The sequence below is a fragment of the Daucus carota genome, chromosome 4, assembly GCF_001625215.2.
Source record: "Daucus carota subsp. sativus chromosome 4, DH1 v3.0, whole genome shotgun sequence".
In the NCBI taxonomy this organism is placed as follows: domain Eukaryota; kingdom Viridiplantae; phylum Streptophyta; class Magnoliopsida; order Apiales; family Apiaceae; genus Daucus; species Daucus carota.
The window spans coordinates 43251408-43277162 of NC_030384.2; the positions used below are offsets into that span (position 1 = coordinate 43251408).

A 25755-nucleotide genomic window follows, 5' to 3' on the forward strand; every position below is an offset into this window, starting at 1 on the left:
TTTCATATCTGGAAGTGTCATCGGTAGACTTGGTCCTGGTGTGATACCGTCAAATATAAGTCCTGGGTAGACGCTAGTGATGATAGGCCTAATCCAAAGTGACGGGCTAATTGAATTCCAAATAATCTAACGAATGGAAAATGTGTTGTTGCCATTACGGAATAGATTTGCTAATCTTACACGCTCTAGTTCTAGTGAAAGAAGCCTACTTTATTTCTCGCAGTTATAGTGAAAGTCAAGTGTAATCATATTACTCCAGAGAATACAAGAATAGAGGTATGGAATGGAAAATGTGTTTTGACTATCATGGCTTTGGAAATGGAATTTACTCTCTTCTACCGCTTTGTATAGGCTGGGGAAAGTCGATCCTCCATACTTCAGAGTTCAGACCACCTTAAAGGCTAAACTTTACTAATCGCTCTGTGACGTTAGGCAAACGTCACGAAGCATAATTCAAATCGAGCTAATGCCGAACGTGGCATCCATGATTTATTTTAGTTTGGCTACAAAATTAATCAGAGTTATTTGAGAGCTCCCTGGTTTCTATAAATTATAGTGATTTAAATTTTTATAATAGCATATATTTTTTAATTAAATTATATATTTTTATTTGGGATCTTTCTATCAAATGTTAATATTTTAGATGTATTAGTTATCAACATGACATCAGAAACAAGTTTGATGAAGGTATCAAATTCACTCTCGTCTCTTTCAATATTCTCACAGTATAACATGAACACGAGTCACCGATTATCTCAAGATGGACATATGTGATCTATTTTTTAACACCTGGAGGGGATTTTTCAGCAATTTCTTTCTCAAAAAATAAGGAGCAAGATGTACAGTATTTCATTTTTTTTTGAACTGAGAATCAGAAGGTAAGTAAGAACAAGTTCATCATAGAAGCCCTAAAACTGCCCGTATCTTTTAGGCCCAAAATAGCCCAAAACAAAATTTACATTAAACCCATGTAACGGATATTTTTATATTTTCAGACCCGAAGTAAAGGAAACTAAAAAAAGCCCAAGAGGGTATAGGCTTCAAGCGGGGCGTTATAACCGAAATACTCAGAGCAATTACAGAATCTACACATTCATCTGCCTCCTCAGGATTTCAGACCCCGCTACACAGAATTTCAGCATTTCAGAAGCTGTCTACAATTTTAGCACTTCCATAGTTCCATTGGGTTATACAGGTTCTATTTTCGAGCAAAGTTAAGCTGAGTTACTCCATCCATCCCAGAGCTTATTGACTTTGGACATTATATAATTTTCCTTTTCAATTTTTTTATTCTAAATAAAATTTTATGAAACTTTTACTTAATTTTTTTAAAGAAAATTAAATTAAGAAAGCTACAACATCTTGTATCCAAAATCTAACTAACTTATATCACTTGGAAGTTGGAACATAGTTGGGACGCGGGAAAAAAAAAATAACCAACACCTTCACCGGAGAGATATCACCATTACGTAAAATTTATTACAGTTTAGATATTTTTCCTTATCATAATTCAGATAAATGTAACATATATACACAACATTTTATTATGGGAAAAAAATGAATGTCAACAATAATTTATAAGCCACAAAGACGAAAACACCAGTGTCTAAAGTCTAAACTGCGGATAAACTCATCAACCCCCACACATTCATAAAAAATCTAGTATAAATGCATTTCGCTATGAAATAGGGTGAATAGTTTGTTTTAACAATCAATTTTCAGGCACCTAGACCCTTGTATTATAATCAGTACAAGGTCCTCCATCATGTTAACTAAATCATTAGCTACCAACAAGGTGTTGGTGCTGTGGTTGAGCTCTGGTATTCCTTATTGGAGGTCAATATATGTTTTTTCGTGAAAATTTTAATCCGTTCTATTTGGAGCACAACAAGAAATATCCGATGTATCAAGGTATGAACACAGGTCAGGAATAGCGGTATTAAAGCAGAAGCTCAAAAGAAATTGAGCACATTGCTTTAACTTAACGAAAGCACTATCTATCTTTTGAAGAGATCAAAGAACCATCTTGAAACAATTATTGAAAGCTAACAGTGAAGTAAACGGGCGATTTCCAATCAGGGTGCAAGTCCAAATGAAGAGATCCTACAGCTAGCCAAAACGAAGCTCGATGCGCAGAGGCCGGGGACAAGATTAGAATGATAATGACTGCTTTGAAAGAGTTGCTATTAGACTGTCTATCAATGTTGGATTCCAGTGCAGTGTGTATGATTACATGCAATGAGATTGAAGAAACTCGAGCCCACCATTCACCAATGTAGATTCTGCGTGGGACCTGCAGCAACAGCAAGGTCGTTAGTATTGAAATTGTTGTGGCAATGGTTGTTTTTCATGTTGAGCTTGTGGCTCATGATAGTTCATTGCACTAGCAATCTTTTTATCAAATGTGCCTGAATAAATATATATCAGTTCGGACAAATCTATTGTTATGATATCTTACCATAAAACATAAGGTGTTCTAATCTGATAACATGAACAACTGTTCCGCAGAATGGTATGTAGTGTTATAGTGGAATGGAGGGAGAATATTGTCAAATAATAAAAACGTCTATTATAGTGGACTGGAGGGAGTATATGTGTCAAATAACAAAACGTCTGTTATAATGGAACGGAGGGAGTAACATTAATGTGATGTAAATGTGTGTACGTCTTGCAGTCACTTGACGTGACTCATTTCAACTTAATAAGTGCTTTGTTACGATCGGAAGAATGGCTGCTAGGGAAAACCGTAGTCCCATTATATTCCACAGCAAATTTTATGAAGGAAAAACACACATGAAAGAAAATCTCTAAGACATAATTCTTGATCTTCTACATCTTATCTTATATGCCTTCTTATCAACTTTACTTTGTAAGCATCGCGAGTGGAAAATCTCTTTAGACTTATTGGGGGATAGGAGATAATGAATATATAATTCCCAGATAACCAGTTTTGATACTATTAAAGGGACATAAAAAAGGCCGTATCCATGTTTGAAAAATTAACATGATCAATGAAAATCCATTGAAAACACTCTTCTTTATAGGTCAAGCAGCCTAACAGAGGTAGCTAGACACTGGCATCAACTATTCCAGAAATAGTAACTATTAATTAATCGACTCGCCTTTTCTGCCCCTTTCTTTTGTGAAGAGTGAAATGCTTGCTTGATTTGTTGTAAGAATCATAACTATTTTTATCTTTTTGAACCTCTCATCGAAATTAATTTCGAAGTCTGCAGAAAAACTCCAGGCACATACTAGTTTTTGTGAAACAGGGCCATGTTTGTCTTTTTCTATAGGAGATTAGTATTGTTAAGATGTGTTTTGACCTGTTTGAGCTACTTGTTCTTGGCTAAATGAATGATTTGACTGATAAACTTGCGTAATTCGAACGTCCATGCATATATAAGAACTTTGGCAAAGCAAAAGGAGTTGGCATGGGACATGCATGCAAGTTCTGATTAGGACTGAAGTGACTGTATTATGCTCAAGGTCTATCACTATAGCTTCTACTCATGTTATTTGCTAGTACTAATTATTGGCTAATTAACTCATCTTGGTTGTAATTTCTCCAACAGATCATTAATTAGTAGTATCAAGTAGTATGTCATTAGCGCATGGTTTTCATGCGTCAAAATATAGAAGCTCGTTTGCTGATAGATAATGAATGACCTTAAAACATTTAAAGTGTGATATTCATATTTTCATATCACTATATTATATAAATGAATGTTTTTTAATTCTGTGAAGTCCACCTGTATATACATTAGAGTACTAATTAACGACTTATATGTTCATCAGTTATACATGCTAGGATGTATTGTTACTCAAGTCCCTTATATATGGTACTAATTTACGATTTACATGTTCTGTTCGCCTTATGTTTTGTCATGTTTTACATACAGAACATGTCATTTTTGTATTTATTAATAATTTACATAAAAATATTTTATATATATGTTAACATGTCGGAGGAAATATAGTTCTTCACCTAGTACTTCAAGTAAAGTAGTCCTTCAAAATTTTACCTGTATCAAATAATCAGGTTTGCAACATGTTTATTACAATAATAAAACCAGAAGCTTCGGATTGGAAGGAGACTTACTGTGGTGGCAGTAAGATTGCTTTATTGTAAGATTGAGAAATAATGCAATGAGAGTTGACGTTGTGGCTGGCTATCAACTGATGGAAAAATGGAAATTATTGAAGTCATGAGATGTTTGAAACTGAAACGCACTCAATTTAGGATAAGGGCCGACTAGCTACCTATAGGTAGCATGACCGTTAATTCAATTTAATTAGCTTTCTCATTCATCATTTGCAGTTCAATCACACTGTTTCTCAGCTCTAACTTGTATGCTTATGTATATTATTGTCGTGTAAGAACTCAAAACCTTTTCTTCATTTCTGTGTATATGTCTGTGTAGTGTTATAGTCAACTTTTGTCTTCCAAGGACAAGGCATATTGCCTTCTCCAAGCTTTTCTTTTAGGCGTACGATTTAGCATTTCTTTGATTCCGTGGAGACAGAACTGAGGCCGGTACGCCCTAGGGAGGTAGAACCAATCTCTAAGTCGGATGACTTGATTAATAAGTACTCCCTCCGTCTCACCCAATTCCTTAAATCAGGACTGAGCATGGAAGTTAATGAATATGTATAAAGTAACGTGAAAGAGAGAGCAAGAACAAACACGTGCGTTTAACATTCGGCTTCTTATTGCTAATATCAATCCTGGTACAAGAATAATACTTTACAAACAAGTATAACCCGCTTTCAAAGTTATTCGGGCTTCATGCATGCAGTAAGGTTCAATTTTCTGATTTCCAGAATTATAACGTAGAAAAAGTACTCTACGTTGATTGTTACATATGTATTTGGCCTCAGTATATAGTATAGCATATCATCAGCCATTGATGTATGGTAGATACATGAAGCTTGCCACTGCCTCTAACCACTCATCGTCGTCATGCTTGATCTGCAATATTGTCACACAAGACTATAAGCATCAAAGTTTAAAAAAAAATGGTGATTTATCCAGAATAAAGTAATATATAATTTATACATCAGGTGTTTTCTTTTTTTACTCACTAGATATAAGCACATACCTGAAAAAAGTTGGCGTTAAATGAATCTTGGTGCAAATTCTTCTTGTTTTTCATTACGTTTTCATCTTGGTCTAATGAAGCTTCATTGTTCTTTGCAAATCTTCCACGAACTCGAACTCTCTTATCAGCTAGTGTTTTCCGACATGCATACTGTAGTCAAATCCCGCCAAGAAAATCATATTATTTAAGATAACTTTGAATCCTATGCACAAAATCAATCTGAAATATGAATATTAATTGAATCAAAAGACTTCTGAGGACCTTGATAGTTTTGTTGAAATTCCTTTGATTTCTCTTCTTCAAGTACCTTGAGATTCTGTCTTTCCTTTCTTCCACCGAGTACCTCCCAATTTTCATTGCCGGCTCCTCACTTTCTTGTACTGCCTGCTCGCCTTTGATTTCCTGCTGAAAAAAAAAATATTATTATTAAGTATGGAAATGATACAGTATAATTTTGATTCCTTAAAATTATGTATGCATGGGTGATGGGCGGATCTAGGACTAGTCATATGCAAAGTGGCATGAAATTGGGGAACAAAATTTTGAAAAGAATTAAGTAATTAAATACCCAGGTGTTGGTGGTGGTGGAATATTGTTCAGGCCAAAAATTAGAAGCAAATCCACTGCATTCCTCCCCAAATTCACAGCGCTCCGGCTGATATCCCACTGCAAATCCATTATTCATCTCAGGCACATGAGCGGCCTGCATGTTCCAAGTAGCTTGAGTGCTATCGTACTCTTGAGGGAATGAAATAGTTGAAATTGAGGACGAGGTCATATCTGATTCCGATGGCACCATATAATTGCCCACACCATTCATCATGTTATCAAACAGGGGCAAGTTTTCTTCACACCACATTGCTAGGCCAACTCCGTCCGCGCCACTGGCTGGAGTAAATTCGCAGAATTCATTGGAGAAGTTGTAGTTAGAGTAGTACTGAGGAGTGAAAGCCATGGTAGCAGTATATATTTGGACTTGTTGTGAATTGCAGTCCTTTTTATCAAGGATCTGCTTGTGTAATTTTGTACAATGTCACTAAGCCGTAAATGCCACCATTGTTTATTTATAGCATGTACTTGGCGCTCCCTTTTATTTCCATCAATTTATCCCTTTTTTTAATACTACAAAATTAAGATTCTTTGCGGTTTTTGTAGGGACAATTTCGATGCACTGTCTTCTCGCAAGTGGTTTTATTTGCTAGTGGGTCAACTAAACAGTGTCTACAATTTTGTACAGTAATGATAAAAATTGATACAAAAGACACAGATTACTGTAGTATTGTCAGTGTCAGTGTCGCGCGACTAAACTTCAGTAAAACCTTAATCTAAATTACTTCTGATATGCATTCGACGTGAATGTAACTTGCTGAATGCATAACAGGCAAAGAAGGAAATGAATAACTTAATTATACTCGTATATCTTAAAAGAATAAAGACTTTATGTTAATTTCAGTTTAGCGCAGCTAACAGGGTATTCATTCCCCTGATGAAAGGTGATCAGCAGTTACAATTGTTAGATCTGTCAGAAATGGAATCTGAGATGTTCTTCTAAGAGTTGAAGTACTCAAATAAGATGATGCTAATTACAAGTGTTTCGATATTTGAAACTGAACTAGTTCTTTAGCTGTGCATTTGCTCAGTTCAATTCACAGGCTTGTGTATAATTGAGATCATGCTACATAAAAAAATTTCCGGACTTTTGTGAAATCTGCAGGCTATACTGCCTTGTTTAATATGTAAAATAGGCTACAAGATCAGAGGCAATACATGAATGTGTAATTTTGCAATTAACTATGTTAAAACAAAAGAAAAACTTAAGCTTAGCGCAGTGTTATTTAGATCCCCTGTAATGGAACAGAGATTGTAAAACTGATTAGCAAAAAACAGAGATTATGTCTTGGCCTATAATGAAGTGCAATATTGGGGGCACTAATAATAATTAGCTAGGAAAAATGAAGAAAGTGGGAAGAATCATTCAAAGTGAAAAGAGGTGAATAGTATTCTCCTAGTGTTAAAGCTGTAGCCGGAGTAGCAGAAGCAGAAGCAGCAGCAAAGAAATCTGACCTACGTAATGTAGAGCATCATAGGCGAGGAATCTAACATGCACATGGCCGCAACCAGATTTGCATCAAAGTACAACATATATACCTTCTTATTAATCCTTCATCTCAATCTCACCCCTTAGTTCTGCTTAATTTCTACCCTTATCTACTTATATCTCAATTACACTTTTCTTATGTTGCTGTGTGTCGGCCACACTCCAGATTTTTAGACTTCATATCGTTTAAATGCACAATTAAAGTATTATATATACCCCTTACCCTTCTGATTAGATCTTAATGATGTAATCAGTCATGTATTAACAATGAGTATTAAGTCCAATCAGTTTTCTTGATTAAAATGATGGTAGGTATCGCAGACTAAGCATCACACTTAGTACTAAACGTACTCAAAGCATGATTAGAACACAGTAACAGGGAATAATGTAGTGTAAGAAATTGCCAGAATCTGTACTTGGTAGCCAGCCAAGCTGGAAAAAATCAGTATTCTTCAAGGTAAACTTTTGAGCTTGTCCTGGAAAAGGGGATGCAAAAATCAGATTAAAGAGAGTGTTGATAAGATATTGTATACGCTACTTCTTCCGAGTATCAGGTGCCTTCAATGGTTTCTTTCTTTCTATTCCAATGTATCCCATCACCAAACTTAGCCAGCCAAATTTCTACTTGTCTTCTTTTATAGCCAGGCCACTTGCTACCTCGCTTCCCATGTATCTACATTTTTATTGGTCGATCATATAGACATATATACTAACTCAAAGGGAATCATCTCAGGTTTTATTTTAATTAGAATTACTTGGATACATGTTCCTAGCTGCAAACATTAGTATACTTTTCATTTCATTGCCAGAAACCAGTTAAAGATTATTTACAAATGAAATTATGACTTCAGAAATACTTACTTCAGCATCTTTCACAAATTTAGCTTTCTGTTACGATGAAAGTGTAATAGATCATAAGCTGGATTGAGCTAAAAGATAGATAAAATAGCAGAATACATTCAACTAGCTATAATCTGAGTGGAAGGAGCTATTCACAAGCGGTTTCAGGTTCGAACAAGGACATGTTAGTGCATGTTGCCTGCGGGAAGTGAATCAAAATCCGATACACAAGGCGCATAAGATCACTGCATCCAGATTTTATTTTTTATGTTTTCCAAGCCCTTTTTTCTTCCACAAAAATTACCAATCTGGATTGATTCTATTCTTGGTACGTTCAACATAGTACAGTTTGTCGTTTCTTGTTCCAAATCCTTGTTATAGATATGTCAGAACTTTGATTAACAGCTTCGATATTCTAACATGCTATCAGGTCGGTATGCTGCTGCTCCATTATCTTCAGTCAAAGGGCGTGCAAGTGATAACATTATTCTCCTGCACATTCATATATTTGTGAACATTTGTGTTGTTAACAGTGATATTAAATCATTTACTACATACTCAGCAATATTATAAGAGACAACAAAGATTAATATTATAATTTAGAAAAAGAAAATATAAAAAGTAATAAGTTTAACGATACTGCCCAAAGACTTAGAAATGTCTGCCAAAAAATCAAACAGACTTATATTTCAATATTGACGGAGTGCTTGGATATGCATGAATGACTGTACCAATGTAGTTAAGTTCTCCGTCGATCAACATGAACAATTCAGATCTGAAAGAGATTCATCAGCTAACAAACTTATGTATTCACAAATTAATGATCATTAATATTTTTCAAGTCGAAGTCATAATCAATTAATTTGGGAAGTGAAAACCGTTAAAACATATAATCTTACTTTTGATTATAACCTATTCTAATTTGGGAAGTGAAAACCGTTAAAACATATAATCTTACTTTTGATTATAACTTACTCTAATTTGGGAAGTGAAAACCGTTAAAACATGTAATCTTACTTTTGATTATGATACTTGATTATAACGGTTTTCACCTGCTCCATTCATTTATGCTTATTTGGAAAGTGAAAACCGTAAAAACAAGCTCTTCTTCTGGCGGCAGATGGTTTTCTAGTTCACTTCAATGTTAAGGACAAAAGACAGATATCTCTTTAATATGTTTGATGTAAATTGCTCCTAGTTAATACTCCTATTCCATCTAAGCCTCGACGACTATGAGCACGTTTTAGAGAAGGCCTGGTCGTAATCATCAGAGTTGTGGTGCTCGGAAACATCGGAGTTGTGGTGCTATTAATGATCGACATGTTTCGGGTAATTGTTGCACCCACTATTTTCGTCTTAATTTCGCGCCCTAGTGCATATTAAATCGTTCATTACTCTGTTTTCTGTGACAGTGGGATACTCATTTGTCTAGTACGTGCCATACTGCCATATTATGTGTTAAACTTTATAAAATAGATATTGAAAGTGTCATGGAAGTTGATTTTGTACTTATTTGTGTATTCAGAACATCAGTAGATAGTGAAACGGGTGAAAGACCCGTTTGCCACAACGGAGTAGAAGCCTTTAGCTCACTCACTTGCTGTTGATTGCTCATTTTAGAGGCAAATTCAGTGGTCCCCGTCTCAAACTCTAGTGAAGCTCTCAATTTCTCTGCCATACCATGTGCCTCATACACTCCATGTCAAATTGTGCAAGGACCACATGAGCTGCTATCTGCTGTTTTCTGTTTCTCATCAGCTTTATTTCTGTTTGTTTGTTTTGTCATTAGTTAGTAATTAGTTTGTGTCTTTGAGGGTACTTGGGTCGTTCTTGTAAGAGCTTGTTAGATATATGGAGTAGAGCACAAGATATTTTCTCATGAATGAATTACAAAATTATTGCCATCCATACTCTATTATTCAAAATTCATCGCTGTCTTTGATCTATTTTTGTCAACAAACTCCACATGATCGTTTGGCGGCAATGATGTGTCGATTCTCTAATGAGTATCGGTAACAAATTATTCACCAAAAAATATATAACAGAAATAACAGGTGATAAAAGGCATCACCGATTTGAAATAAGTAGTCTGGGCACTTCTCAATTTGTAATTGTAATTTGGAAGACAAATTATGTAAGGTCTTCAGATGAGTATTTAGTATCAATAAAAAATCTGATATGGATCTTGTTCCTAGTATCTTTTAATTTCTCTGTATTTTTTCCCTTCAATTGCTGAAAGGGCTGTACAGTAACAACCAAAATTACTCACTGGCTTGGAAGCTCTGCTCACCTTCTCCTTCATTGCAATTTGCAGAGGACCCATGTCCAGCTTCTCATCTTGTCCTTATAAATTACTTTTTAACCTTCAGAAACAAAACCATAGATAACCTGAGGTCCTGATAGAAGAACAGCAACGATCTTTCTCCCTAACAATATGACTGGGGATAATCGTGTGTTAGTTGTAAATGACACGTACCGGAGTAGTCGACTTATTAAATTTGTGTGATGTAAATTTTTGTACTAAGGACCACGACACTTATTGACCTCCCAAGTCAGTGAGTGTGTCCCTGATTTATAAAAGTCGCAATAGGAGCTCAAAATATGGAAAAATATCACGAACATGGCTATCTATGTCGTCTTTCAGCTTCTTATTCTTCCTCTATCTGTAACAATTCTATTTCTGTATTATCTGTTCAGTCACAAAAGTCGAAACAACCAGGTAACCAATTGGCCCGTGTTGGGCATGGCACCTGCCCTCGTAAAAAACTATCATAAAATCCACGAATTTGCTACACAACTTCTCAAAGAAAGCAATGGCACTTTCAAGTTCGAAGGCCCTTCTGTAGCTAACCTGGACTTCCTCGTCACTTCTGATCCTGCAAACATTCACTACATACTCAGCAAGAATTTCAACAATTACCCTAAAGGCCCTGAATTTCACAAGATCTTTGATATTCTTGGTAATGGCATACAAAATGTGGATGATTATTTTTGGGAAATTCAACGAAAAACTAACGTGTCATTATTTAACCATGCTAACTTTCATAAGCTGTCAGTAGAGACTTTAGGGGCTAAAGTGGAGAAAGGGCTGATTCCGCTTCTTGATCATGTATCCGAACATGGAATTGAGGTGGATTTGCAGGATGTATTTCAGAGGCTTGCTTTCGATAACATTTGTACGTTGGTCCTGGACCATGACCCTCAAAGCCTCTCTCGTGATCTACCTCATGTTCCTGCAGAAAAAGCTTCCACGATCATTGAGGTGGCGCTGTATCACAGGCATCTACTGCCTGAAAGCCTTTGGAGGCTGCAAAGTTTGATTGGATTTGGTAAAGAAAAAAGGCTAAGCAGAGCGTGGAAAATTATTGATGAATTTATATACAAATGCATATCCTTGAAGCGTCAGGACTCGCTGAACAGAAGTTCTGAGAATTCCTCTGTTGTGAAATCACAAGAAGAGGATAAACCAGACTTGCTAGAAACTTACATGGAATCATACAAGGTAATGACTAGTAATCCTGATAAGTTTTTAAGGGACGTTTTGTTTAGTTTATTGTTTGCAGGACAAGATAGTACTAGCACAGCTCTTTCCTGGTTTTTCTGGCTTGTCACAAAAAACCCTTCAGTGGAGTCCAAGATCCAACAAGAGATCCAAACAGCATTGAATCCGAAACAAGATGACTCCTGCATACCTTTTAACAAAAAGGAAGACTTGCGTAAACTGGTCTATTTACAAGCAGCTCTGTCGGAGGCCTTAAGACTCTTCCCACCAGTTGCTTTGGAACATAAAGCTCCTCTACAGCCAGACATTCTTCCAAGTGGTCATCGGGTGGATAAAGACTCTAAAATTGTTTTATCATTTTATTCAGTTGCAAGAATGGAGAACGTGTGGGGTAAAGATTGCTTAGAGTTCAAGCCGGAGAGGTGGATAACTGAAAAGGGAGGGATTAAACATGAAGCTTCATACAAGTTTCCTGCTTTTAACGCAGGGCCAAGATCTTGTTTAGGCAAGGAAATGGCGTTCACTCAAATGAAAATGGTTGCGGCCAATATCATACATAACTACAAAGTTGAAGTTGTTTATGGTCATCACATAGTCCCTCGCGATTCCATCATCCTGCAAATGAAGTATGGTTTGAAGGTCAGAATGGCCAAAAGATCATCCTGTAGTACCTGGTGATTCTGTTTATGTTCTAGTTACTTGCAAACTTGTCGTTTATTCAATTAGCGGCTGCTGTACCCTGTAAAATATATGTAAATGTCGCCATACGTTTGTATGCTCATCTCATTTTGCTTAATTTGAAGTGTTTTCATTTACTACTTCTCGGGAAAAAATGAAGGGACTCGTTAAATCCCAACTAAGGTAAAAATTTCGCAGGGGAAAAAGAGCACCGAAAAACTGTATTAATTAAGGTCATCAGCCAAAATCTGTAGCCGAGCATAATTTGGATAACTTAGCCACTATGCAGAGGAGATTGCAGAGAGGCTTTCGTCAAATCATGAGCAGCTCTATTCTTTTTTCGGTTCCAGTGCATAAATTCCCGAGAGAAAAAAACAGTACACGCATCATTTACGTCCCTCATAATTTGCACCACTATTGCAATGTCAAAGGATAATTTTAGATCTCCTTCAGCGACATTTTCACTGCCGCGGTGTCAAAACAAATCAAGCACAGAGAGCATGTAGTTCAGCATCATCCACTGAAAGAATCTCCCAAGCCCCTAAAACACACTCTCGAAATCATCTTAGGAACTTGTAAGAGAGATTACTTTCGGTAACATAGTTTTGAATACTAAGTGTTTCGTTTCTGACCAAGAGAGAAGATTGAGTAGCAACATTGTTACGTGTGCAGACGAGCGGATTGATAGCGAGTCATTTAATCAATCGATCGATCAATATCACCGTATCAATTAGTCAATCAAAATCGGTAGCATCAATGTCAATGAATTAATATATACCTAACATCTGGATTTTCTCATATTTCTGATAAACTACCTCCATCCCAAATTAGATGTTTCCGTTGACTTTGGGCACGTAACTTTAGGTGCATTGACCGTCTACTTTCGAAATTTATTTTTTTATTTTTTTCTTTTATAAATGAAAATTTCATATTTTAATTTTTATTTGCAAAAATAAAATTATAAAAATAAGTCACGTATCTATGCGGTCAATGAAACTTAAATTGTGTGTTCAAAGTCAACGGGGCCATCTAATTTGGGATGGAGGGAGTATTTTTTAGTTAAATTTTGTTTCAGCTAGTCAAGAGAAGCCGGGGCAATTGGCCTAAAGGAAGCATTATTATGGGCTAAATCAAGTAATTGACACCACTGTATTATTGAAATGATTCAAAGATTCTCGAGTTAGCATGCAAGGGTACGCAACGGGGATCATTCTTCCATATGATTGTGTCGAATTCTGTTGATTTATTGAACCGCCTTGATAACGTGTTAGTAAAATTTCTTTACAGGTCTGCTAATAATGTGATCAGGCTAAATTGCATTTTTAGAGTGAGGTGTAGGGGAGTGTAATTTTACTCCTCTAATATTCATCATACACTGAATTCTACTCCCTCGGTAGGAAGACGATACATAAATTTAACAAATTTTACATAATCATTTTTTTATATTATCAATAATGGGTCGCGCTCAAGAGAGAACCACTTCTTAAAATCGAATCATAGAAGAACCCTAAATTTTAAATAGATTTTTAGGATCTAAATCTAAAATACATGTTTTTTTCATGTTTTTTCATCGTTGTGTGTGTTCAAAAATAATTTAAAAATATAATCCATAGATATTGACATTTTTTTTGTGAAGTTCTGCTGCAAAACCCTTACTTAATAAGGTAAGGGTTCTATGGTTCTCTCTCTAATGGTTCTCTCTGGAACATGACCCAGTCAATAATTTAGTCTAACAAAAATTTTGTTGATAATGTTTAGAATATGTTGAATTACAATGATCAGGGAAAATGATATAAAATAGAGATCACATAAAATTTACTGAATTTGTAAGATAATTTATGATGATTGGTTATATAAATGATAATTTATGATGGTTGGTTATAAAAAAAAATACAGATATCAGTTATATTTTATGTGTTTTTTAAAAGAAAAATACAAAATAAATACGGTCAACTAACGTTTTTAAGGTTTTGATGGACGGAACGGTAATATCGTTAACGGATCATAAACTGAGTGGTATCACTTGTAAGTCAAAAACACGAAATTGGAAGAGAAGCCAATTACACAATGGTACCATTTATAATTTCCCTACTTTATATTGAATTGTGATAATATTTTATAATATAATAAATATCATCTTGATCGGAAATTTATGATAATTTTAGAGAGGCTATTGTAGAAGAGAGTACATATTAAAAAAATAAATACTTGTTTTTTCATACATATTATTTAAAGCATTACTGATAATTTGGTGGAAGTATTTAATAATAGATATTATTTTGGTGCTTGTTTGGTTATTAATTTTGAAAAGCTGACACAACAACCTTGTACTAGAAATTTTAAATTGTAATGTCCATTCCTTCAACTACCCACAGTTTACACTACTCATTTATCTTGCTAGTATGCAGAAAAAGTCTGTATAAACTATACATAAATTTATATATTAAATTGTTGCGTAAACTATTATGTTATATCAGTTAGATAGTGATTTTCCCACTTTATCTTTACATTTAAACGTTAATCGTTAGGTATTTTACCGTGAGTTAGAAAATGAATTATAATTTTTAACAACTATAATACATGAAAGGCAAAATATAAACCACTTAAGTTTCACTGTTTGAGAGTACAAACTGTCCAAAAGATGTAGCGGTGATGAGTTTGATACTATTAAACTAGTTTAGTGAGCCACTTGAGACCCCGTGGAGATCAGTGATGAGTTTGATACCATTTGTCCAGTTAAGTGATGAGTTTGATAATTAACCCATAGTAAAAATAAAAATGAATGAGAGCACTAAATGTACAATTCTGTCCGCTGCTATATATATGTTTGCAGCCAATGCTCAAAAATTATGTAAAAACATATCCAGTTATGGGTTTAATGATAATCTTCGTAATCAAACTTCTCGTTCTTCCTCTATCCATGATATTTCTATACTTTCGGATCAATTCCAAAAGTTCAAACTTTCTGATAACCAACTGGCCGGTTTTGGGCATGACTCCTCTGCTTCTCAAGAATTGTCATAGAGTGCATGATTTCACCACAGAGCTTATCAAAGACAGCAACGGCACTTTCGAGTTCAAAGGTCCTTTATTCGCTAACTTGGACTTGCTTCTTACATCCGATCCTGCCAACATCAACTATATCTTGAACAAGAATTTCAGAAATTATCCCAAAGGGCCTGAATTTCACAAGATTTTCGAGATAGTTGGAGATGGGATGCTCAATGTGGACAATCATCTGTGGGAAGTTCAGCGCAAAACAAACGTATCACTTTTTAATCGTCCCGACTTCAGTAAGAAGCTGCTGGAGTCTATTAGGAATAAGGTGGACAAAGGGCTGGTTCCGGTTCTTGATAATGTGTCAAAACATGGAATCGAGGTGGATTTGCAGGAGATATTTCAGAGGCTCACTTTCGATAATATTTGTTCTTTGCTTCTAGACCATGACCCTGAAAGCCTGTCTCCTGGTCTGCCTTGTATTCCTTGTGAAAAAGCATTCCCAGCTACTGAAGAGGCGCTGTTGTATAGGCATGTTCTTCCTGAAAGCCTCTGGAAGCTGCAAAGTTGGATGGGATTCGGCAAAGAGAAAGGTGTAAGGAATGCTTGGGAAGCTTTTGATGAGTTCATATATAGATGCATATCCATGAAGCGGAAGGAACTGCTGAGTGCAAATTCTGAAAAGTTGTCTGCAGCAGGGGAAGATAGGCTGGATTTGTTGGCAACTTACATGGATGCATACAAGGGCATGACTTCGAACTCCGAAAAGTTTTTGAGGGACTCTTTGTTAGCTTTGATGATTGCAGGAAGAGATACTACTAGTACAACTCTTACTTGGTTCTTCTGGCTTATTTCAAAGAACCCTTTAGTTGAATCCAAGATTCAAGAAGAAATTGAGACAGAACTGCAAGTGGGGGAAGGCGAAAGTTTTATGTCTTACAATAGAAGGGAAGACTTGAGGAAACTTATTTACCTCCATGCAGCTTTGTCTGAAACTTTAAGGCTCTTTCCTCCTGTTGCTTTTGAACATATGGCTCCAATACAAGCTGACGTTCTTCCAAGTGGTCATGCGGTTGATAAAGACTCAAAAATTGTGTTATCTTTTTATTGCACAGGAAGAATGGAGAGTGTGTGGGGAGAAGATTGCTTAGAGTTCAAGCCAGAGAGATGGATAACAGAGAAAGGAGGGATTCAAAACAAGTACCTGCATACAAGTTTCCGGCTTTTAATGCAGGGCCGAGATCTTGTATTGGTAAGGAAATGGCGTTCATTCAAATGAAAATGGTTGCAATTACTCTGATACATAATTACAGGATTCAAGTTGTTGAAGACCATCCTATAGTCCTAGCTGATTCTATCATTCTGCAAATGAAACTTGGTTTAAAGGTCACGTTGGCAAAAATATAAGTGTTTGGTTTATCATCACGGATGTACTTTTCAAGAATGTCTATTGTGCTGTAAACAGCCTGTTGGTAATATTTGTAAATTAGAATAAAACACACAGCATGATGCATGGTACTATGCCTTGCGCCTAGTTTGTAACCTTATAATCTTTATATTAATAATACTACTCCCTTCATCTTATTGGATTGTTACTATTTTTGGAAGAGTCTACAACTTTACGTGTTGTTTCTTTGATATAGATGTGCCGATGTGCAGTGCGTGCATTCAAGAGAGGGGCTGAAGTTCAACTTTACGTGTTGTTCATGTTCTAAAAGCGAGAACATATTATATACTTATATATAATAAGCGTAGAGGAGATACTTTGGTAGCATGGCTGAATGGTCCAAAAACTTATCATCTGTTGGATGTATATTGAATAAATAAGCACCGTTAGATTAGAACAAAATTAACTTTTTGATAAGGCAACTGATATCTTGTATGTTTATAATTCCTTCTCTGGATCCAAAACAAATTATGTCTTTCATGAGTTTATGATTTTTTATAATCCAAAATAAATATTTCCTACCAATTTTATTTGTAGAATCATATAAATCGCACCATCACAATATTATTTTTATCTAATATATTTTAAAATTAATAAGCCCGATTTATGTGAAGAACGAATACAAAAGTTTTTTCTCAATCCAAAACAAATTCTACCATCTTATTGCATGTATATGATTCCTTTTCTTAATTCAAAACGAATTATGTTTATCAATTTTAATCTAGAACCATATAAATTTTTAGAAAATATTTAAATCACATTATAATAATTCTAATATAAAATATATTTATAAATATAATCTAATAGAAGTTGGCGACTTGGCGTCACATATTCTACTTAAAATAATTTAAAATTTGATACAAATAATTTAATACCCTGAAACCCGCTTTCTTGATCTACCATGTATTTCTTCCCATATAAGGCCATCCAGCCGCTGAACAAGCACTGTTTTTTAGACAGTTACATCCTGAAAGCACTTGAATGTTGCGAAGTTGAATTAAATTTGGTTCTGGAAAAAGTCCAAGAAAAGCTTGGGAAGCTGGTTGATGATTTATACAAAGATTTCATTACAAACGAGAGTTGTTCTTTTTTACCATATTCCTTGTCAGCCCGTTTTAAATATTTCAGGCCCTGTTTTATATAAAAAACACTTGGGCTCATACTATATATAAAATCAAATTTTTAATTTTTTTTATAATGATAATAATTTTTTTCATACGAGAACAACTTATGATATTAATAAAAATATAGAGATGGTGTATTTTTCATAAAAAAGGTGCAAATTTAGGAGATGAAAGTTTTGACAGGAGCCTGCTTCTAATTCTTGCTCATATATTATATATTTGTAAATGGACCAGATATATTTGGGGCCCCAAAAATTTTGATACCCTATTCAGTTGGGCTGTTTGCACACCTAACCAGCTGGCTATGTTCGTTGTTAGATTGAGATCCAGTATTAACACTAATCGACTTCACATATAGTTCATATGATAGGTAAAGTTTGGCCCATACTGTAGCTCAATACTAAAAATGAACAATTGAAGCCCACTTAAATGGTTTCCGAGGCCTTGCTACAAATTATAAATCAACATGTTTATGTCCAAAACAATGTGTACCGGAAATATACATATCTGTATACTCCCTCCGTCCCATTTAATTCTATACACTTTCCTCTTTTGGATATCCCACTCAATTCTATACATTTCAAAACTTTCCCAAAATAGCAAACTTTTATAATATAAAAAGCCCACCCACCCACTACTTTCGATAACTTTTTCAAATTTATCAATTATATATTGATGGGACCCACTAATTTACCCACTTTTCTTACTCCTCTCACTACTTTATACTTATTTTATACACTTTTCTTAGTCTCCGTGCCCAATCCATATGTATACTTATCAGAGGGACGGAGGGAGTATTAAACAAACACGCACGTTGTCATTTTTTTCATAAGAAAAATCTTGTTTCGCCTATAGTGGTAAAATTTAAGTTCGTCTGCGGAGCCTGTTTGACTAAACTTTTCACTTCTTAAAGTAACTTATTACTCTAACATGACTTATTTGATAAGTTGAGAAGCTAACATGTTTGTTTGGATAATTTTGACTTATTAATGGTGCATGAGTTATTAAAAATATAATAATAAAAATAAAAATGATTTATGAGAAATTTATGTCTTTAGAGTAGTTTTAATAAAATAATAAAAACGAAGTTCAAGAAAAATTAGTCAACGAAAAATTATTTCAAACTAACTTCTGGTTTTAAGTCAGTTTACGGCTTATTTCTGACTTTAAGCCGATTTCTGACTTATTACACAAACATATATTTTCAAGCGTAAGCCAAAAATGACTTAAAGCCCATATAAGTAGGCTCATATTCACGTCAAGTTTGCATGTCGGTTCATGTATTCGCCGCGGAAAGAATCTCATCATAATTCAGGATCGTTACAAGTGGGGCGACTTAATTAGTGCGCATTGTGATATTAGATTATTCTGATTGATTTGTTTTATTGCATGATTTTAGTTTTAGCTTTGTTATTTTAGATATTATTTGATGTTAATAATAGTATTTGTAGATCTTAATTTTAGTTATTTTTGAATGACAAGTTGACTATTTTAATTTATTTATTTTTGAAATTTGTTTTTCTCTTCATGCTTTAATTTAAATTTTTGTGTATTCATTAGAAGATTAATTGATAAAAAAAAAAAGCGAAAAGAAAGCTTAGCTCATATCAACAAACAATCAGATGAGCTCACAACACTCTTTTCTCGGGGATGCCTTAATGTTTCATAATCATTCTTATTTAATTCACAAAACAATAAGCATTAAGCATTAATTTTCCTTTATTTCTCCTAAAAGTTTCATATTTGCGTAACACCTAAACATTGTTGACTAAAAAGATTCAGGACACAGTTTGCAGAGCATCTCAACAACTACAATATACAAATATCAACATTTTAAGCATTTTTCAAAGCAAAAAAAGACATAACGAATCCACGAGACAAATCTTCCGTTTATAATCATGAAGAATGGAAAATACAAATACAAGTTGATAATATTTAGTGCTCAAAATAACGGGCTACATCAAATAGTCATCAAAAAATTATCAAAATCTTGTTTATGTACTTAGCTAGTAAGTAAAGCAGATACATGGGTTCAAAATACAACCAAGTTTATCGCACACCAAAAGGTGGAACATTTTTCATAATCCAGAAAACACTCAGTTTAAATCACCATCATCTCCCCACCCTTCTTAGTCAAGCATTGTAAGTACTTTTCGACAAGGCAAGCTCAAAGGCAAAATGAGACTAATACATGTTGTGCAAAGTGATACTAATATAAGTGCTAGATCATCATCATAAAAAAATTTCCAGAACTTCCGGGTGGGAGACAAAGGATGCTCAAATGGAATACCATCTGGGTATGTCCGAAAAACTGAAATCTCATGCAAACTTCTATATTGACCCTGGTTAATATTGAGGCGAGGAGTGGAAGAAAAATATCATGTAAGAACAACCCGAAAATCTTCACCAAAATGATATTCGTTGGTAAAAAAATCTTCGTTGAGTAGGAATTCACCCAAACTGAGATGGTCTTTGTCATAACCTTTTTCACAGTTTTCACCGAGGCCGTAACAAGTGTCCTTGTCCTCCCCAGGGCAAAGATGAGGCAGAATGTTATTAGTTACTCTACTTCTAGAATCAACAATGGTCTTGATAGGGCTAGAGGGGATAGTCGACCCCTTAAATTTGTGTCCTTAATTTTATATAATTAGATAATGTCATGTAACGGTAAAAAATTATATAATCTGAATGTTAAAATTTTGCTTTCTATGTTATCATTCTGGTATCCACCATTTTAATCAAGCTAAACATGACTTATTTATCTTGTGCAACGGTAAAGATTATCGTTTTTTTTCAATGTTCATTTCGATCGATTATCGTTTCAAAATATTATATACGACCTCCCTTACTTTCGGAGTTGGATCTGTCACTGACCATATGGATCATCTTTTGCAAAATAACCATGCTTTAAAAATTGATAAAACCATAAATCAATCGGGTCTCTCCTAATGTCATCGTACCAAATGGTAGTTAATTCATTAATGTGAGTATAAGATCATAATTAGAACGCAAATACAAGTCTTCAAAAAATAAACTTTCTAGCTACTTCACTTTCATGAACCCAAGTAGACCTGTCTAAAATCTGTTTTGATGATTTAAATAACATATATTATTTATCATAAATAAAACATAGCCTGATGCCATGCACCTTGAGTGCGGGTGTCTTAAGAAGGTTTTGCTTGATTTTTGGAGTGAGCGATCTGCATAAAGTATCTTCAACCATGGTGTTTCTACAAGTGGTTAATGTAAGCTCGATCATGAAATTTTGAGATCGAATAATAAGGTGCCGATTAATCTCAATATAATTTTGAAATTGCCGAGGAACAACAAGATGCCGTGGTAGTGGTGGAAGTGGGGCATAAGCATGTGTGGAAACCCGTAGTTGTGTGATAAGGAAGTAAATTACGAAGCTAATTAAAAGTTGTTCAAATAACAAATATGCTCTTACAATTAAAATTTTAACTTTCTAAAATAAAATAATAAAATTATAACTAATAATCACTTTAATATTTTTCTTTCAAGTCGGAAGCACGTTAATAATTCAATAGCAACAAATGAAACTGACTACACCTTATTTCATTTCCTCTACTTATAATTATTTGCTTTCCGTCTATAAAATACCAGGGAGCATGTCAGTGACCGGTAAATCTAACTCAAAGCAAATTTGAAAAATATATATATATATATATTAGCTGATTTTCAAAAAAAATTCAAAATGTTACGTGTCTTGATTCCGTTATTTATATAAATAATAAGTCAAAAGTTTTTTATTATATTCACATCCAACATTTCAAAATAAATTTTCACGCCATTCATTCGAAAACTTATTTTTGAATTTAATTTAGAATTTATAAAAACATCTCCAACAATATTGATTAAAAATAATTGGAAAAATCGGACATGTAATGAATTGTTTAAAATTTGTTGAATGAGATTGTGCTAAAATGATATTTGACTATAATTGTTGTCTATAAAAATAATATGTAAATTTGTTATTCAAATTTTTATTAATTTAATATATTATTTTATTATGACAATATATAGGGTGGTATCTCATTTCAAATTTTTATAAATTCGACAAATATTATTAATATCAAGGTGTTTGTTATAATTAGAAAAAAAAATCATATAATGGGAGTGACAGCATCATACGTATTGTTAAAAATGTATTTTAAAACATGACTGAGACTTTTAATTTAACTTTTGTAGCGTCGAAAATACTCTAAAACCCACAGCTTGTGGAAGAGAGTGTGAGTGGCGAGTGCCCCAAAGGCTCACAAGGTGAAAATATCAAACTAAAAGTGGTTTAATTGATTTTAAAATATGGTCTCCGTTATCCTAATCCATCCTGAAAGTTGGGTCCCTCTGTTGCCCCCACAATCTAGCAATTTTCTGTATACAAGCCATGGGACCAACGCGGCAACACATAACATCATTTTTACAATTGCTATCAACAAAAAATTAGTTTAGGATTTGACATTTGACTTGGATGGTATAGTTTCCAAACAACTTTGAATCTTAGTGGCTGCTTGGCGATACCCGATTCCGGTTTTTTCATGATAAGGAGCGGGCTTCTACGTTTCTTGATTCGTTTATGTAAAAAATCAAAAATCCTATAAAAAAGTGAGAATATTAAAATTTGTTTCGGGCCTTCTATCATTTTCCAAAACAGTTTAATCGCTTATAAATTTTAATTTATTTCTCATTTTTAAGTTCTAATCCACTTCTTTACTTTAAGTATGAATATTTTTTAAACGTACCCAAACGGCCTCATAATCTTCCTTCATTCCAACTTATAAGAAACATAAATTATTTTATTATATTAAAGGGAAGATAATTATAGAAAAGCAAGGTGTCTGTAAACAAAATTAAGATAAGAAGCAACAATAATCGTGGACGTAGTAGAGAACTTAAAAGGTGAAATGGGCCCAAATGTCTGGGAAGAGACTTGGGTCATATCACATATGTGCCTGTATTCCAATATCCAAACTTGCTACCAAGTATCAAATCCATGTTTGTCTGCCTCATTGACTTGCATTCTTTTAGTTACTACTGAGTAGTGAGTACTGTCTACTAGTCTATTTAGATACCGATTCACTACAGGTAAGTGCAGTGTAGTAATTTCAGAACCTCCAATATAAACTTTTATTTGGGGACCTCAATTTTTATAAAATTCATGCGATATATCTATAATTTTGAAGTCCCCTTAGATGCTCACCAGAAAAAACGTTACTCCCATCGTCCCTCCGACATGTGTACACATAGATTAGACACGGAGATTAAGAAAGTTTCAATTTCTATTTACCTAGTTCATATCTTTGTTTCGTGTGTTCGCGGGAGGAATTAAATTGTATAAGTAATGTAAAGTAGTGACATGGAGAAATAAAAGTACTATGTAAAGTAGTGGGACTCATTAATATACCAAAAAACCAAACATACTCAGTATATCCCGCTTAAAGCAGGGTCTGAGGAGGGTAAGATGTACGCAGCCTTGCCCCTGCCCTTAAAGCAGAGAGGCTGTTTCCGTGAAGACCCCCGGCTTAGTGCAGAATAAATAATATAGTGTGTGATATAATATTAATATACCTTAGCCCATGGCCTTCTTCACATGGGACTTACCTAAACAGTTTCCGTTTGTAGATGATGGGTGACAATGATCTGAAACAGTGACAATGATCTGAAACGGAGATATCAAACTGGATAAGAACTGCCACTATTTGCACACTTTTTTGAATTAGCTTTATTTCTTTTTGTATAATCCATCTATGTCGGTTCTGCTTCATCAAATATTTCGATGAAACAACATATGTGATGATCCATTAGTACGCATTAAACTTTATCAAATCCTTCGACGAACCGATATCTTTGATGATCCATTAGTACGCACTAAACCTTATCAAATCTTTCGACGAACCAACATCCGTGATGATCCATCTCACCAAATCTTTCGACGAACCAACATCCGTGACGATCCATTGGTACGCACTAAATCTTACCAAATTCTTCGACGCACCAACATCCATGATGATCCATTAATACGCACCGGTTAATGTAGATACAATGTTTGTGTCTATATCAGACGAATCATAGAGAAGGAATCTTTGCGATGAAAACCGACTACAGGAGTTGCTTGAAGAAGAAAGACAACAGAAAATTATCCAGAGATTTGGCATATTCAAATTACGTACACTGCTAAATTGTAGGTCTGACAAAGCGGACACGATGGACGATCATGTCCAAACCATGTGTCAAGGCAGTGTTTGTGGAAATTATGATTGCATTGCTTCACTTTCCGAATAACTTGTCCATTTTTGAATGGTGAGGAGCAAACAGAACATTCCTCTGCCTCATCATTCATCGCGGATTCGTAATGGCTAATTAGATTTTTCGTATCAATAAATTTAAGAAACTGCGGTTCCTTTCATCTCATTCTAGTTGTCACTTTTGGTTTTGTGCCGGTCAAATTAACCAAAGTTTGACTGAGATTTATAAATATTTTATCAATTGTAAAAATAAAAAAAAATATGTCACCGGAAATATGTCAAAAAATAGTAAATTTGACCAACAAAAATAGAACTGTGACAACTAAAATGGGACAGAATGAGTATAAAAATTTACTATTTTGAAAAATTTTGAAATATATAAAATTGAGTGAGACATTAAAATATATATATATATATATATATATATATATATATATATATATATATATATATATATATATATATATATTTATATATATAGGGGATAGTTCAACGAGTAACTCCCCTATCCGAGTAACTGGGTAACTTTGCATTTGAGCCGTACACGTTACCCATGTAACTGCAATGCACACCTTACCCTAATATAACTGCAAAACATAGACATCTGACCACCACAAGGCGTTAATTCTAAAACATGTGTGACATATGTTTTTCTATTTTTTTATTACTTATTATTAATATTTTTATTTTGATACCATACTTTTTATAATCCATATTTTTAATTTTTAGGTATGTTCTTAAATTATACTACCTATATTAAAATACATCAAAAATTATATAATTTTTTTTAAAAGTTATGAAAATAATTATATAACATATACAAGTAGAATGTAATTAATAAATACAGGACATTGGTAAAATATGTACAGTACACAAAAAATTTACATAACAGAACACATAAAAATTACAAAATATTAATAACTACTATACAGTACACAAAAAATTTAATTGCAGAACACATAAAAATTACAAAATATTAATAAATAATATACAGTACATAAAATAATCAAAAAATATAAAAATAATTATATAACATATACAAGTAGAATGTAATTAATAAATACAGGACATTAAAATTTGAATAAAGAACACATAAAAATTACAGAACATTAATAAATTATATACAGTACAACAGAAAATATAATTACTGAACACATAAAAATTACAAAATATTAATAAATAATATACAATACATAAAATAATTAAAAATATATAAAAATAATTACATATACAGTACATAAAATAATTAAAAATATATAAAAATAAATATATGCCATATACAAGTAGAATGTAATTAATAAATACATGACATTGATAAAATAGGTACAGTACACAGAAAATTAAATAACACAAAAAATATTGTGAATCCAGAAAATTTATGTAGCATTAATAAAAATACAGAACAGTAGGTAGTGAGTACATGCATACAGAACATGTGATTTCCACGTCTGAGATTTTATTGAGTAACTAACTGTTACAAAACACATAAATTATATAAAAAACAAAAGAAAATGACGAGAACGTGCGGTTAAAACTGAAAAGACCATGTTGTGTTGTTAGACCTAACGACGTTAGTGTACAGTTAATGTTACTAGGTTACTCAATGAAAAGGTTACCCACTGAACCTCCCCATATATATACATAGTTAATGACTAGAAATGTGAAAGGATTATTATCGAGTTGATATATCAAGGCGTGCCCCAT

General features: G+C 33.8%; 2 protein-coding genes and 1 pseudogene across 3 annotated transcripts; 2 read left to right on the forward strand and 1 right to left on the reverse strand.

The window, feature by feature from the left end:
* Positions 1-4690: 4690 nt before the first annotated feature.
* LOC108217950 (uncharacterized) lies at positions 4691-6163 on the reverse strand. 2 transcript variants are annotated; one of them, XM_017390862.2, is made up of 4 exons: positions 5671-6163; positions 5364-5507; positions 5103-5252; positions 4691-4972 (listed from the first exon to the last, which is right to left on the reverse strand). In XM_017390862.2, exons 1-4 carry the CDS (start codon positions 6055-6057, stop codon positions 4901-4903), a joined length of 753 nt encoding a protein of 250 aa, XP_017246351.1. In that variant the 5' UTR covers positions 6058-6163; the 3' UTR covers positions 4691-4900. The 2 variants fall into 2 exon arrangements, with proteins under 2 accessions (XP_017246351.1, XP_017246352.1); XM_017390863.2 differs by having other exon boundaries at positions 5364-5504; positions 5671-6162.
* Positions 6164-10581: 4418 nt separating this feature from the next.
* On the forward strand, positions 10582-12360 carry LOC108216853 (alkane hydroxylase MAH1-like). The gene has a single exon (XM_017389708.2). The coding sequence runs from the start codon at positions 10661-10663 to the stop codon at positions 12218-12220; it is 1560 nt and encodes a 519-aa protein (XP_017245197.1). The 5' UTR covers positions 10582-10660; the 3' UTR covers positions 12221-12360.
* A 2692-nt stretch (positions 12361-15052) lies between these two features.
* Positions 15053-16801, forward strand: LOC108217766 (alkane hydroxylase MAH1-like; annotated as a pseudogene).
* Positions 16802-25755: the final 8954 nt, after the last annotated feature.